Below are 17,134 nucleotides of genomic sequence, written 5' to 3'. Positions count from 1 at the left end.
TATATAATAATACACACAATACACACACAAACACTTGTAAAAACAGAACACGATAGAGAAGCAGATTGTCTAAAATTCAGCTATTTTAATAATATGAAGAAACAATAAACAATAAAACACACACACACACACACGTGTATGTATGTATATATATATATATATATATATATATATATATATATATATATAAAATGTATATTCATAATAACATCTACATATCTCCATATATATCTATATACACATATACATCTAAATATATATATATATATATATATATATATATATATATATATATATATATATATTTCCTGAATGGCATGCCATAGTATGTGTGTGTGCGTGTATATATATATATATATATATATATGTGTATATAGATATATATGGAGATATATATGGAGATGTTATTATGAATATACATTTTATATATATATATATATATATATATATATATATATATATATATATACACACACACACATACTATGGCATGCCATTCAGGAAATTAATCTTTGAATATATGGAATTAAGCAGCAAGATAAATTGAAAAAAGTTTAATCTCTCTCTCTATATATATATATATATATGCAGGTCAAGAGGTGAGTTTGGCAATGTGGTGTAGCATTATTTTTCGATTTTATTTTTATTTTTTTAATCCCTGGTCGCATTTGTTCTCCGATTTGTACAGGAATACGCGGCCCAGTGCTCTGGCTTTAATACTGTTGTCTTATGCTGTCGTTTGGGTAGGATGACTGGTCCAAGATGGCAGCCGTATTTGTCTCGCCCCAGCGGTCAATGAGGCATCTATGTATACATGTCTATGGTGGTAAGGGTCAATATGGCCGTGGAGCTCCCATGGGGGGTGTGAAAACCTCTGACAAATATTAACAAGATGGATATTTATTAAATAAATAACCAGGAGTATATACATAGCAAATATAGATAGAATAAAATGAGAGAAAGGCTCATTCTGGACTAAATACACAGGCCTAAACTGCTTGGCCCAGATAGTTTTATTAACAGACCCCACTGAGGAACACTTACCTTTCGGGCTACACCTTAAAACCTAAGAGTCCATAAAGGCCATCAGGACCGGTTCTAACCCATATGGGCCTCTTATCAGCACTTGCTGGGGTGATATGCCCTAATTACACAAGTTGCATCTTTTTTAATCCAAGTTGAATGTGATTCTCATGAAACAGACACCAGTCGTGTAGAAACATTGGTTTTATTGTAGCGTCAGCGGTAATCATGCCAGTGGTTATACCTCCGTGCTCTGGGGACTTCCAGTGTAGACAAAAGCAGGTTAGTTGCATCCGCCTGGACGTGTCCGTGACCCCCGACTGTACTGTTCAAACGCCACGGAGATCCAGCAGGACTGGCGAGCTGAAGCCCGGTCTGGACGCACCCCGCGGTGCCAATATTCAAACAATCCACATTTTAATGCCCAACATAAAAAAAAAAATCAATTTGCTAAAAAAAACCCAGTATTGTTACTTGTACGTGGCATCAAACGGGGCCAGTCCCGCCTCATTTAACGGTTTCTGCTAACCCTCCCAGGCCACACCCATTTCTGCAGGTCCATAATGTACCAAACCAATCGCAGGACAGGGGATGGGCTTCATGTGAGCCCCGCCCCTAAAAGCTGCATTCCTGCAGGTGCGACGGACATCTCATTGGTACGGGTTTGGTCGTAGCTCCGCCCACGTCATCCTGCTAGGGCTGTGGTCTGTCCCAACTCACCTCCACGTCCCATCTGCATTTACATGGTTGCCGTGCAACACATCCACCAGGGGGCGGGTCAAAGTCGCAGTAGTCGACTCGTCGCCGCCCCCTGGTGGATCTGTTGTTTAACACGAGCTGTGCGGGTTACCGTAGCGACAGATGTACGAACCCATGGAGCATAAACTGAGATTTCATTTCTCCGACTGGGTTCACGCCTGATCTAATCTCATCCGGAGGCGGTTCCCCCCTGTTACCTGAGCTATGTGAGAACCAGGAGTCTACGTAGGCCTTACTCTAAAGTTAAAACCTTCATAACCGTCGTATCGATGCTACAATCAGAGTCTCGGAGCGTGCCGGCGGGGGCGTCCGGGACGCCGCCGTGCCGTTCAGTGTGGAAGTGAAGGAGCTGATGCAGCTTCTTCTCCTCCTCTCAAGACAGCGGGAGGAGCTGCGCTCGAGTCATGTTTAGTTTCACGCAGCAGAAGCTAAAGTTCGGGGAGGAAGTGTCGTCGTCTGTGGCGGGCTTTTAAATAAAGTTAAAAGGTGCCGGGGCCGGCGGTGGAGTTATCGCAGTGTTCGGCGTCCCGGCGCTCCACGCCACCTCCTCGTCCGTGTGCCCCCCTCCCCGTCTCAGGTGGGCGTCGCCCCGTGGTTCCTGCCCCGGGTCCGGGGTGGGGGGGTGCGACGCTGTGCTTGCTGGTGACACCGCGGCGGCCCGCCGTCACTGCGGCGTGGCGTCGCCGGCCACCTCCACGCCGTGCTGCTGCAGCTGCGCCCGGAGCAGCGCGTTGTCGTTCTTGAGCTCTTCGATCTGACGGGCAGAGAGAGAGAGAGAGGTGAGACGGGCGTGGCCTGGCGGGGGTGCCGGTCCTGCTGGTCCCGCGGCGGGTCGAAGGCGCACCTGTTGCCGGAGCAGCTCGTTGTCCATCTCCACCCGCTCCGCGTCCTTGTAGCCGTCCTGCAGCCGCTGGTTGCTCTGCCGCAGCTCCCGGATGTAGTCGCAGGCCTTGGACAGGATGCCTCCCTTGCTCTGGACAACACAGGTGAGAGTGAGTTACCCGTCGCCCGAGAGGGGGCGGGGTCGGGGGCGGGGTTTAGGGGCGGGGTTTAGGGGCGCTCACCGCTCCGATCCGGCTGTCCACCGTGCAGTCGGGGATGAGCTTCGACAGCGTGACGATCCAGTTGTTGATCTTGTCTCGTCTTCTTCTCTCCACTGCGGACGACACAAACATTCAGACTCTGAGGTTCATGCACAAGCGCTGGCCGACTCCGTCACCCCGTTGCCGAGCAACCGCCTCCCTCAACCTGTTCACTCGTTCTCCAAATGCACCTTCGTTGTGTTGTGCTTTTCCACTGACCGGACAGACGGAGAGACCGGAGAGACCAGAGAGACCGAAGTACGGTGGCCGAGACCCGCCATTGCGGAAAATTAAAGAAACGCAGCAAATAAAAAGAAACGCCACTGCAAATAAAATAAACGCTAAAAATGAAAAAACAAACCCTGCTGCAAATAAAAGAAACGCTGCAAATGTAAAGAAACGTCGCTGCAAATAAAAAAAAAAAAACGCAAATAAAAAAAGCCACAACGGAAGTGAATTACCGGGGACTATTTTTGCCGATGCACCGGTGTTTTTTACGTGAGAGGAGAAGAAGAGGACGTAAGTGAAAAGGAAGAAATAAGGAATAAGAGGAATAAGAAGAACAACGAACAAGAAAATAAGTGAAAAGGTTAGTGTTCAACGTCGCTACGTGTAATTTTTAATGTGCAACCCCGGTGCATCGGCAAAAATAGTCCCCGGTAATTCACTTCCGTTGTGGCTTTTTTATTTGCGTCGTTTTTTTTATTTTATTTGCAGCATTTCTTTTATTTGCAGCGGCGTTTCTTTTTTGTTTGCAGCGTTTATTTTATTTGCTAAGCGTTTATTTTATTTGCAGCGGCGTTTGTTTCTGTTTGCAGCGTTACTTTTATTTTCAGCAATGGGGGGTCTCGGCCACCGTACCGAAGAGACCAGAGACTGAAGAACCCAGAGAGACGGGAGAAACCGAAGAGACGGGAGAAACCGAAGAGACCGGAAAGCCGGGAGAGACTACGGCATTCGTTGTGATCAATGCAAAAATCAGGAAATCCGTAAAAAGACTGAAACTGAAATATGTCAAAGAAAAACCTCTGATGGAAACGTCTCTAGTTAGAAAAGGTGGTTTTACAGACGTGTCCATCATCCGGCTCATATACATGTATTTCTACACCTCCCTCAACGTGTTCACTCGTTCTCCAAACGCACCTTCGTTGTGTTGCGCTCGCCGCCTCTCGTCCCGGGGGGGCCGCGGACCCTCCACCTTCCTGCAACCACACAAACAAAAACAACCTTTGGATGCCAACATTCCCATCTTATTAAATCATACAGAGAGACGTTCACGCGGCCAGTTGGCCACGCCCCCATGGCGCCTTTAATCACCCCGCTGTGACGCGTGAGGGACGGGGAGGCGGCGCGGTTACTCCCCGTTCTGAAATGAGCGCCGTGGGAAGCGGAAAGGCATCACAGTTGTCACGGAGACGGCGGACCGTCTGATGGGGCCGGGAATGCCGGTTCTGGGGCGGGTCTAACCAGAAAAACCGGATCAGACCACATTCTTGGAGCGACAGCCGCAGAAGGCCGTGCTCCTCTGAGCTCCCTCGTTTCCCCGGCACGCGTGGCGAGGTGGCGTGTCAAGACGCAGCAGCTCAGGCGGAGGGGGCGGGGCTAGAGCGTTCAAACACTTGCCGAGTAAAAGAGGCTAAAACGGGTGGAAGTGCGAGCCGACAAATACCGTGCGGCGCCGCCTCGTACGAATGGGCTTTAACTCGGCTCCGGCTGGCGGGTTTTGGTGTCAGTCCCCCTCAGAACCAAGATTTGTGATGGTTCTGACCCAGATCCAGAGAGCGGGTTCCCGTGGTAACCACCAACAACCATCACTTCATTAAAATATAAAACCATAGCGCCATCCGGGTGGTTAAGTCAGAGACCAGTTGAAGGAGGGTCAACCCGGTGTCCATAACGAGTAGCTAGCCCCACGGCACTCTGGGAGTAACTGAAGCCCTGGCCACACACACCTCTGACTTAGCTTATAGTTTTATTTGTGCTATTTAATATTGTTTTTACATACTTTTTTTTTAGTGATGCACCGAAATGAAAATTTGTGGCCGAAACCGAAAATAATAATAAAGACTTGGCCGAATACCGAACAATACCGAACATGGTTCTTCAGCAGTTTTTCATTTATTTTGCCAATTTTTTCAACATTGCATAAATCAAATACATTTGATTTAGGCATGCTTTTCAAAGAAAAAAATCTTTTACAAAATTACAAGGTAGAAAATATTTATTGAACATAAAAAAATGAAATTTTTTTAATTTCCCAGCATTATGTTGTTTTGGTTCCACCTCCTGGTGAATGTTAGGTAAAATTCTTATGTGGTTACTTTTTGGTTGGCCAACGATTTATGTAGTGCGCAAAGTTACGGGAGCGGCCAGTCTATTTCCTTATATTACAACGCCGTTAATAATTGTTCGTTTTTTTTCCCCACTTATTCCACTGAACACAGTGTTTTTTTGCCATTTTCGGCCGAACAATTTCGGTTACCGAACAATCGGTGCATCACTAATTTTTTTTTAATTAAATCTGTCCCAACGTCCTCAACTCGATAGTCACGACTGAAGTGACTAATTTGAACGAGGCTATAAAGACGTTATTTTGCTGTAAGGCTGGACATGTTGACGGGCCCCCTGGTGGTCGACAGGGGAACTACAACATTAGATGGGGGGGTCGGGGTGGGGGGGCGTACATGAAGGTCCTCTCACCAGTCTGAGCTGCCATGCTGCAACATCTTGCCTTCCTCGAGGTCTCTGAGGAGGCAGGTAAGTGGAGTTCAGGTGATGGATGGAAGTAAAGACAGAACACAAGACTGATCTAGGGAGGTGAAGAGCCTCCGCTCACGTGTGACGGCGGGGCCACGACCCCGGGGGGGGGTCACACGGGGACTCACGTGGTGTAGGTGTGCGTGCGCGGCGCGATGCTCCGCGCGTTGGTGGTCTGCAGCACCTCGGGGGGGCTCATCATCACGTAGAACTGGCCTGGGTTGAGAAAGAGAGGCGGTCAGCATCCCTGATTTTTTACTGAATGCAATTTATAAACAAGAACACACATTTATACAAACTGCTAGTGGAGCAAATACAATACAAGAAAATAGGTATCATGAACAAGAGACATATACACAAACAATAAGGTAAACATAAGTAAAATTAATCACAAAAACAGTAAGGCATTTTAAGGCAAATAGCATCTCAGAAAGAGATTAAAATAAAAGACACTTTGATAATATCAGCTAATAATTTTTTTATTTAAAAAAAACATTGGAAAGAGGGCTTCATTTTTCTCCACGAACAGTGTATATGATATTTAGCCAGTAGAAGAATGACAGTAACCAAGAGAGACACTGATTTGTCAATTATATCCATGTAAAAGAATAGTATAAGCGATTTTTAATTTTGGGATGTCGTTCATTTTTAAAAATAGCCAATTTCTAATTTCACGCCAAAAAGTTTGTGAGACAGGACACAATAGAAAAATGTGATCAAGTGATTCTTCAGATTCATTACAAAAAGCACAGGGTTCAACTTAAAATTTAAATCTTTCAAAAATTCAGCGGTTGGATACTTTTTATTGATCAATTTAAAATGAGTTTCCTTGACTTTGTGGGGAATGGGCCATTTTATATAGTTTGAGTGGCTTTTTCCAGTGCAGACTAACTTAAAGGTATTGTGACATCATTTTTACATGCTTTTAACACTATTAAAAGTCTTGGCCAACATCCCTCAAATGTGTCTAAAAGAGTGTAACAAGAAAAACTTCACTCTAGTACTCTATTACTGGCTTTTTATGACAGTGTTTTTTTTGCGCCGTGAAAAATGCTTCCTTTCCCCCCTTTCCTGTCAATCATTCCCCCGCTCCTCCTCCGAACCTCCTCCAACCCAGCCATACGCTCACAGCGGCGTCGGAGAGTTAAGCCGGGAGCGACAGGCGAAGCATGCACGGAAAAGCAGCAGGGCGAACCACAGCAAACAATCATAAAAATAAAGGCATGCAAGCAGCAGTGTCCCCTTATCTTAAGTCCAGTCAGTGGCCGCGGGTCTTTTTAGCAGTTTTCCTCCCGGTGATTAGAACAAAAGACGCTCTAAACAGCTCCGTGTTAAGCCTGATTTATGGTTCCGCGTTAAATCGACGCAGAGCCTACGCCGTAGGGTTCAGCGTATGGTGCGCGTCGCCGCGTAACCCTACGCCGTAGGCTCTGCGTCGGTGTAACGCGGAACCATAAATCAGCCTTTATGGTGCGCTGGAGAGGAGAGGAGGCAGGGAGCTGGGTGGAGGGGGCGGTGATTTAGCGGATCGTTACGTAACGATCCGCCACCAAACCAGATGCGCCGTTTTTGCATAGTTATGCGGAAAATCCCAGAAAGCACACAATACACTGAATGTTAAAAGTTTGTTGTTTTTTGGGTGTAATTGATGTCAAGACACCCAACAAAACACAAAAAAAATCAAGAAAAATGTGTTTTTCATGTCACAATACCTTTAAAGACTGTGAAATGTCAGAATATAACCCTCTGTGATATTCATGAAATGATCTTGACTTAAAGACGGCACATATAAAGTTGTTATTACAATTCTTATCCAATAACCCGGCGGACTGCGGCTCTCACCTCCTGCCTGGGCGATCGCTGGGTCGGCGGCAGCCGCTGCTTGCACCGACACCGCCGTTCCATCGCTGACGGCAGTGGCGGGGAAGTAAGCGAAGCGGGTTTCTCCTCCCGCCGTCTCTCCGCTCGGACTGCCACCGTTGCTGAACGGGTTCTGGATGACGGCCTGGAAGAGAGGACGTACCGGGTCACGGCTCCAAACGATGAACCCGAGAAGCGACTAGAGTTCTGGCCCGTTTGTGAGAGGTGGCAACCATCACGATGAGATAACAACCGAGGACTTTTCCACCAACTCAAACTAGCTTCAGACGGCTCCAAAAAGACCTGGTTTGCTCTTCCACTGACCGGAGAAACCAGAGAGTCCGGAGAGACAAGAGACCGTAGAGAGGGGAGATAATGGAGTCGAGAGAGACCTGAGAATCCGGAGAGACGAGTGAAACCTGAGATACCGGAGAGTCGAGAGAGACTTCGGCATTTGTTATGTGATCAATACAAAAATCAGGAAATCCGAAAACTGAAATATGTCAAAGAAAAACCTGCGATGGAAATGTCTCTAGTTAAAAAAAAAGGCGGTTTTACAGACGTGTCGATCATCCAGCTCAGTGCAAACATGTCATGGAAACATTTTCTTTTTGTATTTCTACGTCTCTGGATGTGACGTAGTCGTCAATAAAGTCATCAAGAGCTGTTTTTGGCCTCATTAATACACAGCAGTTGTGCTTTAACACGACTTCATCATTTTTTCGTTACAATATGACTTTAACAATGAGATATGGAGTTACGCAGAGCACTGGGAGTTACGCTTTTAGGAAGAAAAACACGTCTTTTTACAAATATAAATCTATGAATAAGTAGACGTTAAGGGATATAACCTAAACTAGCCAACTACCGGGCAGTTCTACATGATCTCAACGACTTCAGGTGACCTCAGGAAGCCGTCCGAGGAGGCCGCCGTCTGCTCGCGGTACCACCCGACAACGGAGCGCCATCGCTGGAACGACGTTTCCCGTTAGCCTCCCCGGCCACCTGCAGTCCTGGGTGAGGGCAGACCGCTCCAGGACCGGCCAAACCTGGACACGGCCTCCGGCTACATTTCTACTCACCTGGGCCACGGCCTGAGGGGCTCCGGCGAACGCCGCGGTGGACACGACGCTGACGGCTCCGGCCTCGTCACCCGCCGCCTCCAGGTGGTCGTTGGTCACCTGAACCACCCGATAGGTCACCTGGAGACGGGCAGACGGTTAGCACACGGACAACTTTACCCCTTTTCCACCAAACCGGTTCCAGGGCTGGTTCAGTTTCTGGGCCAGTGCTGAGTTTGGAACCGGGCTTTCTGTTTCCACTGACAAAGAACTGGCTCCGGGCCAGAAGAACCGGTTGCAAGGTAGCACCAACTATTTGCTGGTTTAGAGGAAAGAACCGCTTACGTAAGCGGAGGGGGTGGAGTTATTCAGACCAACGGCAATAGCAAGACTGGGAGACGGAGACATTTTCAAATAAGAATTAATCTGGATGCAGCAAAGCATCATGGGTCTGAGGAGGAGACAACCTGTCTTTTAGAGATGTGTCTACGGAGGAGCTACGAGGACCAAGTCCTATTAGACCAGATACCTGGTTGTTGCTGCAACTTTCACACTAATGCAGCGACGTAATTGACGTTTGCAGAGACGTAATGACGTGGCTCCCCTTAGCACCCTAAGCTATTGAGAAACAAACCAGTTCTCAGCTGGTTCTCAAGTTCTCGAGTTGTAAACCAGAACCGGCCCTGGAACCGGTGTGGTGGAAAACGGGTATGTGAGTAGAACCTGACACCTCGACCCGGACGTTGGAACATGCTTGTAGATATAAAGCTACACATCTAGGTGTAATTGGGGCTGTGGTCTTTGATTGACAGGTTAATGAAAAGCTGTAATTGGTTCAGTTACTTAGCTGTTAGCACTAACTTTTGGACACTAACAGAGCCGAATGACCTGGTCTGGAACGGACCGGGGCCGAGCCGTACCGTCTCTCGCGGCGGATCGGACCCTCCCAGACTGGACCCACTTAGACCAGGACCTAGTGATGCACCGAATGTTCGGTAACCGAAATTGTTCGGCCGAAAATAACGAAAAAAACACTTTCGGTGTTCGGTGGAATAAGTGGGGGAAAAAAAAATAAAAAAATCGAACAATTAATAACGGCGTGTGATGACGCAATCACACAGCATGGAGTGAGGGGGCGAGCGGTTTTAAGCAGCAAACATGTCAGCATGTCAGATCATTACTTGGATGTGGGAAAAAAGCAGAAGACACGAGAAATGATCCAGGCTGAGTTGGATTTGGGAAACCGCTTGGTGATGGAGACGGTGACGGGACGCACAGGAGATCGGGGAGAGAGCACAGAGAAAAGGGCCCGTACTACCGATGCGGTGCGCAAACCCTCACTGTCTGATATGACGAGATCCTCCAAGAAAATAACCCAGATTTTTACAATTATTATACAAGGCTTCAAATTGTGGAGATCAGCCCCACCGCGACCCGATTATTTGGATTTGAACGGGAGAAAATGAAAAAGGATTATGAGAAAAAATACAAGAAGTACAGTAAGACAAATTGTGACTGGCGGGTATTTCGCTGCACATTTATTTGATTTATGCAATGGTGAAAAAATTGGCAAAATAAATGAAAAACTCAGAAGAACAATTGTTCGGTATTATTCGGTGTTCGGCCAAATCTTTATTATTATTTTCGGTTTGGGCCACAAATTTTCATTTCGGTGCATCACTACCAGGACCTGACCCAAAACCAGTCTGACGACCATTTTCTTTCGAGACTAGTCCAAGACCACGGTCCACCGTCCCACCGATGGACCGACCCGTGCAGAACCGACTCACCTGTCCGCCGCTGTTCTCCGTGCGGAACTGGTACTGCACGCCGTGTTCGGCGAAGGTGGCTTGCGGGACGCCGGCGATGGCCACGGCGGTCTGCTCATCCGCCTCCCCTGCAACACACAGACAGACGGTTCAGACCCGGCCGGACCCCAGATCCCCTCTCGGGTTCTGAACCTGGTGTAGTGAGTACTGAGGTCCAAACCTTCCGTCAGCTGCACCACCTCCTCCGTCTCCGGCTTCTCGTGGCTGAAGAACCAGAAGAGAAACTCAGTGAGTCGGGAAAAATAAAGACATAACTCTCTCATATGTGCAGTGGTACCAGCCAGTGGTACCGCCCGGCGCCGCCAGGACATAAACGTTAGAGACGTAACTTAAGCCTGAAGTTGATGTCAACTCAGAAACTGGGAAAACCCAAACCCGCCACTGTGTTTGGGTTCCTGGAAGGTTAGCTTGTGTTAAGCTATGATGCTAATTAGCATCATTCTGATCAAATCTATCCAAACGTCCTCAGTTCCGGTGTAACCACGGAAACTGGACCTGAAACCGGACCGAAGGAGCCGAAACCGGACCGGCAGAGCTGAAACCGGACCTGAAACTGGGACCGGCGGAGCTGAAACCGGATCGGCGGGGCTGAAACTGAGACCGGGGAACTGAAACGGAACCTGAAGCGGGACTGGCGGAGCTGAAATGGGACCTGAAATGTCATCAGCTGCAACCAAAGCTGTTCCAGTCCACATCGTGTTCTCCGACCCGGGTCCTCAGGAACTGGTCCTGATGCATCATTAGCTCGTCATCTGCACAAGTCTGGTGAGTTTGTTCTGAAGAAGAGCAGCGACGTGTAAAACCTGCAGGACCGGTTTCTGAGGACCCGGGTTGGAGACTACCGAGGAGATCCACCGATGCCCCGATGTCGTCTCCAGTCCGGTGGAGCAAAAAGAAGTAAAAAGCAAAGATACAACTTGTAGTTTTGCAACTTCATATTTGTCGTTAAGTTATCTTTTTTAAAGCTGTTTTCCTTTTCAAACTTTATCTGTAAAAGTAGTGAAACACAAAAGTGAAACCTGTTAAAAACACGAGGAGTTCATGGTCCGATGCCGGACGTGTTTATTTTACCATCCATTAAGCTGTAAACGTCTGAGACGTGTGTGACATCACCGGGTCCAGAGACACGTGTCCCGGGAACTACACTTGTGGTTCCCGGTCTCGCCATCCCGAGCAAAACAAATTGGGTTCTCCCTCAAGGTGTGTCCGAAATGCCATACTAAACTGTATATACTAAAAAGTATACTTAAGTTCGGCACACTTTTGAGTAAATATAAGTAGTATGCATTAATTTGGACGTACTATTAAGAGCGCACACGTCACTTGAAGATGAGAAGATGGAGGCCGCGGAGGAGCACGGATCTGCGGGGTCTGGCGGCGTGACGCGGCCCAGTGTTGACAACCCGCCTGGCTCCGCGGAGGAGCTGCTCCCGGGGGGTCGTGGAAAAAGGAAAAACGCTGCTTGGGTTGATGTTGTTTCCGTGTTTTAAGACGGTTTTTATCGGGGGGGTTTTTTTTTCCCTCCATCATTTTCGCCAGGTGAACTTTAATCCCAGTAGTCGGACACACAGTTTGTCATGACACTTCTGAAAAATGCCAGGTGCTTCATGGCAATATGTGTGCGTGGTGACAGAATAAATTAAATAAGCTAAAATGATTTGTTTATTGCATGAACTGTTGCAATTTCTTTCTTTTTTGCACTTTAAATGGATATTGAAAAGCCTGTTTGAGTTATTTATTTCTTAGTTATTTCACAATAATTATTACTAGTTATTTTACAGTCATAATTCAGGCAACAGCTCAAAAAACATTTTAAATAACACTAAGCCAAATCAATATCGAATCGGATTAGGGCTGTGGGATTAATCGATTTTAAATCTAAATCGGATTTATTAATCACAATCGATGTTAAAAAAAGGAAAATCGGAAAATCGATTTTCCATTTTTGCAGCTGGCTGCATTACAGACAGAGCTCGTCTAGTCATCTTTGTTTGGTCAAGAAAATTGTAAATGTTGTCACTTTACTAAACTCAAGGAGGATTTATAGTATCTTTCAAATGCACTTCATTCCCAATAGGGAAATGTGTTTGCTATTCTTCTTTAAAAATAAAGATAAAATATTTGAAACAATTTATTCCATTGTCTTTTGTAGTTTTACCAAAAAAATCGAAATCGAAATCGAAAATCGGGTTTTCAGAGAAAAAAAAAAAATCGGGATTTTATTTTTGTCCAAAATCGCCCAGCCCTAAATCGGATCGAATCATGATAATCGATTCTGAATATTAAGAATCGGAATCGAATAGATTCTTGACATTTGAATCGATACCCAGCCCTAATAAAGAACACATTCTTATTTACAATGACGGCCATTTGGGGGAAAAGGAAGTGGTTTAGGGATTAAAACACAGTAAAATTGTAGCTCTACAAAACCAGGTAGCATTTTTTGGCAAAGCAGCAGAAATTGGCAGAACACCGGATTACCACTGTTCTGGCGGAGTGTGTGCAGATCTAAAGTCCCCTGAAACAGTTCCCGGGAAAAAGGTTCCCGGCACAAGGTTCCTGCAGCCAAAGTGCTCGCTGGGAACTAAACCACAACTGAGAACCTTTCAAGTTGTGATAAAAACTCAACCTTTCATAAAGTGCACTATTACGGTTCCCTATATAAAAGTTCTCCTCATTCGGAGCGGGACCGGCCCCGGATCGTCCCCTCCGCGGGCTGCAGGGACGGGGCCCGCGGCGGAGCGGGAAGCGGGGCGGCCGCCTCGGTCTCACCTGGCCGAGCCGTCCAGACCCTGGTCCAGCATCTCCATGGAGCCTCCTGGGGGGGCCGCCCGCCGGGGCTCCGAGCTCACGGGTTCCCGGGGACGGACGCGCTGGTCACGGGGACAAACACGCGGGTCATGTGAGGGGGGAGAGCCGGACACGTGAGGCGCGGAGCCGCGCTGAGCAGAGAAGATGGAGGCCGCGGAGGAGCACGGATCTGGGGGCGCGACGCGGCCCGGTGTTCCTCCGCGGAGGAGCTGCTCCCGGGGGGTCGTGGAGAAAGGAAAAACGCCGCTTGGGTTGATGTTGTTTCCGTGTTTTAAGGCGGGTTTTATCGGGTTTCTCTTCGTCCTCGGTGTCCTTCACGGCGCTCTGCGGGGGTTGTTTGTCCGCCAAAGCCTGAATTATGGTTCCGCGTTAAATCGACGCAGAGTCTACGCGCGTAGCCTACGGCGTAGTTACGCAGCGACGCGCACCGTACGCCGTCGGCCCTGCGTTGGTGTAACGCAGAACCATAAATCAGCCTTAAGCCGCGGCGGTGACATGCCTCCACTAAGACGCGGAGCGGACTACTTTCTTCGTTTTAGGGCGAAGGGGAAACCAGTGTTTATATTTACTATATTTTTTTACTTTCCAAAATTGTAGTTTCATTTTTTTATTGTAACGTGTTTTTAACCACCGTGCCCACGTGACCCAGACAGCTTTTATGTTGAAAAATACTTTTCTTATTATTTTCTCCACGAATACTTGATGGATTAAAACATTTTGGCGCTTAAATTTTGGACCTCAGATGTAGATATTTCCACTAAAACCCTCACTGGAGGTGATATTTGTTTCTGCCAATCAATAGCAGGCTCCCGGCGCATATGTTGGTGTTTAAAAGGGGGATTTTGCCCAGGTGACCGCGGAGATCCAATCCGGGTTTTCCGACAGACCACATGACACATCCGGCGACTCGCGCCAGGCGGAAGCGCCGCCCGCATACATTTTATTTTGAAAGTTTTTTTTGTTTTGTTTTGTTTTTTTTTATATTCAGATTTTATTAGTTTTCTACGATGGAATATTAGTGCCAAACTAAGACAAAAAAAAATGGAAATCACGAGAATAATGTCATAATAATATGAGAATAAAGTCGTAAAATTACGAGTATAAAGTCATAATATTATGAGAATAAAGTTGTAATATTACGAGAATAAAGTCGTAATATTATGAGAATAAAATTGTAATATTATGAGAATAAAGTTGTAATTTATGAGAACTCTAGCAGGAAGACTTCCTGGAAGAGCACACGTCTTTTGTGGACGAGGAGCTGTCTGGTATAGTATAGTACAGTATAGATAAGATAAGATACTTTATTAATCCTTTGCAGGAAATTAAAGTGTTACAGCAGCAGCAGCATCAGTCCGTTTTTCATGCATGCATTCAACACAAAAACAGATCCAATAAAAAAAAAAAAAACAGATCACTTAGAATTAAAATTAGATTTAAAATTAAAATGCTGGGGTGCTAAAGTGCTTAGTAATAAAGTGCTAAGAATAAAGTGCTGGAGTATTGCACATAGGACAGTTATTGCACATTATAGAGCTTGATGGCAGCTGGAAGGAACGACTTTCTGTGGCGTCCGGTTTTGCATCGTGGTGGGATCAGCCTATAGTATAGTATACTATAGTATAGTAGTCGTCGACTGCAAGGTGGTTCCATCTGCTGCCATTCAAAGAGGTTTTGTTGTTTCTCAGGAAACAATGAGGATGATCATAAAGATTTTCCTCTTCCACAAAAGACGCAATTTCTTCCCAGAAAAGTATCTACTCGGCACGTTAGACCCCTAGTGGGAAAGAACCAAACCGAGCCGGGCTGAGTAGGTGCTAGTGAAAAAGCGCCATTAGATTGTAAAAGGGATTTAACATGGTTCTATTACACAACACAGCAGGACCAAGGCAGGAGAGGTTGTCAAGTTTACAAGATCATATTGGTGTAATGCTTGTTTTTGTCCGTACAATGTCCCAATGTCCTTGTATGCCTTTCTCAAAGTCTGAGAGCAGATGAGTAAAATATCCAAGTAAACTTTAATCCATTCAGAGAAAGCAAAGCCTCCAGTTCATGACGATGATTCTCTTTGCAGAGAGGAAGCCAATTTTTTTGGAAAGTTTTAAAACCACTTCTACATTTTTCCGCCCTTCAAAGCTGCTGGTGGAGCGTTTACAGTCTGTTTTTATTTAACATTCAGTTGTTGGCACTGCTGTAACAAGTCATCAATCGAGTTCCTTAAACACTTTTAAAGGAGACGTGCGTATCCCCGCCCCCTTCTTTTCTTTTTTTTATTAAAGTTTTACGCCTGTTCTGAAGTTTAGGTCTTTCTACGAGTCTCTTAGGTCCGTACAACAGCTCCAGGTCCATTCAGGTCTTTGCTTCACTTCAAAAAACAAAACAAAACCTGTATCGCCAAAAGTATCTGCCACATAATCAGAATCAGGTGGCCCGCAGGGGCTTCATGGATGGTTTCCATGGTGACGAGCCGCTCCATCCATCACCAGGGTTAATGCAAAGCTTCAGAAGCAAACCGCCCCCCCCCCCCCCCCCCCCACCCCCCCCCCCCCCGTGTTTCCCCTCCACCTCACGGTGAATGTAAACTGTAACCTGATCTGAAGTGTGTAAAACTGCAGTATCTGGGGCTGAATTAGAGTTTAAACGATGCTTTACTATAAAAGATGTCTCATTGCTCAACTTCACGGTGGCTCAGGCGGATGTGGAGGTTTGTTTTCCACGGCCCCCGACACGGAAAACTATGGAAGAGTATTAGGGCCCGGCAGGAGAAAAGGAGAAAAATAAAAATAATATTTTAGAGGAGGATTTTTTTTTTCATTATGCACATTATGCAAAAAGTCTAAATGTTGAAGTACAATTTTGAAATGTTGAGAAAAAAATAAAATCAATAGTCTTCTGATAGCATAACAAACAGTGCATGTGACTGTGGCTTTACGATATTGATTTGAAACACATATCACACATATACAGTTGCATAACTTCAGAAACATACCCTTAACGTAACGCTCCAAGGATGTAAGTTAGTTAGTTAGTTAGTTAGTTACGGCTAATTAATCTCGACATTTCGACTTTTTTCTCGAAGTGCACAATAAAAAAAATCTTCCCCTCTCAAATAATTTTTCTCCTGCATGGCCCTAATACTGTTCTGTACAAAACAAACCTGTGTGCTGATTCTGTAATTGTTCTCTGCATGTGGTAATAAACACAACACTTGGGATGGGAGTGTCTCGTCTTTCCTTCAACGGTATAAAGATCTGACACTGACAACACACTAACCAAAAACAGAAGAAAAAAAAGCCTAATAAAAGAAAAACAAACAAAGAGGACCAAAAACAAAAAGGATGTAAATAAACGAAAAATTAAATATTATAATTATACATTTACTCAAAACGTAGTTTTTCCATTGTCTGATATGGATTTCTACTTCGTCGTGATTTATCAAGATGATTTTTCCAAAAGAAATTGGCTTCGAACTTTATTTAGAAAAAATAAAAACAAATTCCTTTTTGATTGATCCTTAAATATAAATGTTTTCCCCAAAAGAATAATTATATTTATAACCTGATGGCAATTTGCTCCAAGCACTTGCAACAAAATACTTAGCGGTGTGAATTCAAAATGAATATTTATGGTTTTAGCCAATTGTGAATATTTAACCTCAGTCCGGCTACAAGTGGGCGATAAAAACATAAATGATCCTCCACTTCTTCACTGCAAAGTTTAATTAATGGAGAGTTGTCCGTGTTAAAAAAGTTGTCTATTTGTAGCCGTAATTCTATAGAAAATCTTATTGGGAAAAGACTAGAATATCAATCGATTGTTGTTGTATTATTAGATCTAAAACAAAGTTTCCAGGGGATCAAAGTGTTAAACTTGATGAGACTTTTGGAAAGGTCAAATACAAATAAAAGTGACCGCTTTTCCACCAAACCGGTTCCAGGTTCTGGTTCTGGTT

At 45.6% G+C, this 17,134-nt stretch overlaps 1 protein-coding gene across 4 annotated transcripts; it reads right to left on the bottom strand.

The window, feature by feature from the left end:
- Positions 1–2,315: 2,315 nt before the first annotated feature.
- Positions 2,316–13,546, bottom strand: LOC133460636 (upstream stimulatory factor 2-like). Of its 4 annotated transcripts, XM_061741312.1 has the most exons (11): positions 13,144–13,545; positions 10,532–10,575; positions 10,333–10,439; positions 8,564–8,683; positions 7,464–7,626; positions 5,750–5,837; positions 5,565–5,609; positions 4,008–4,066; positions 2,847–2,938; positions 2,627–2,755; positions 2,316–2,536 (listed from the first exon to the last, which is right to left on the bottom strand). In XM_061741312.1, exons 1-11 carry the CDS (start codon positions 13,179–13,181, stop codon positions 2,447–2,449), a joined length of 975 nt encoding a protein of 324 aa, XP_061597296.1. In that variant the 5' UTR covers positions 13,182–13,545; the 3' UTR covers positions 2,316–2,446. The 4 variants fall into 4 exon arrangements, with proteins under 4 accessions (XP_061597296.1, XP_061597298.1, XP_061597297.1 ...); XM_061741314.1 differs by lacking the exon at positions 8,564–8,683 and having other exon boundaries at positions 13,144–13,546; XM_061741313.1 differs by lacking the exon at positions 5,565–5,609.
- Positions 13,547–17,134: the final 3,588 nt, after the last annotated feature.

The sequence above is a fragment of the Cololabis saira genome, chromosome 15 (genome assembly GCF_033807715.1).
Source record: "Cololabis saira isolate AMF1-May2022 chromosome 15, fColSai1.1, whole genome shotgun sequence".
Taxonomy (NCBI): domain Eukaryota; kingdom Metazoa; phylum Chordata; class Actinopteri; order Beloniformes; family Belonidae; genus Cololabis; species Cololabis saira.
The sequence above is the reverse complement of the archived record's forward strand: the minus strand, read 5'-3'. Positions and strand labels throughout refer to the sequence as shown.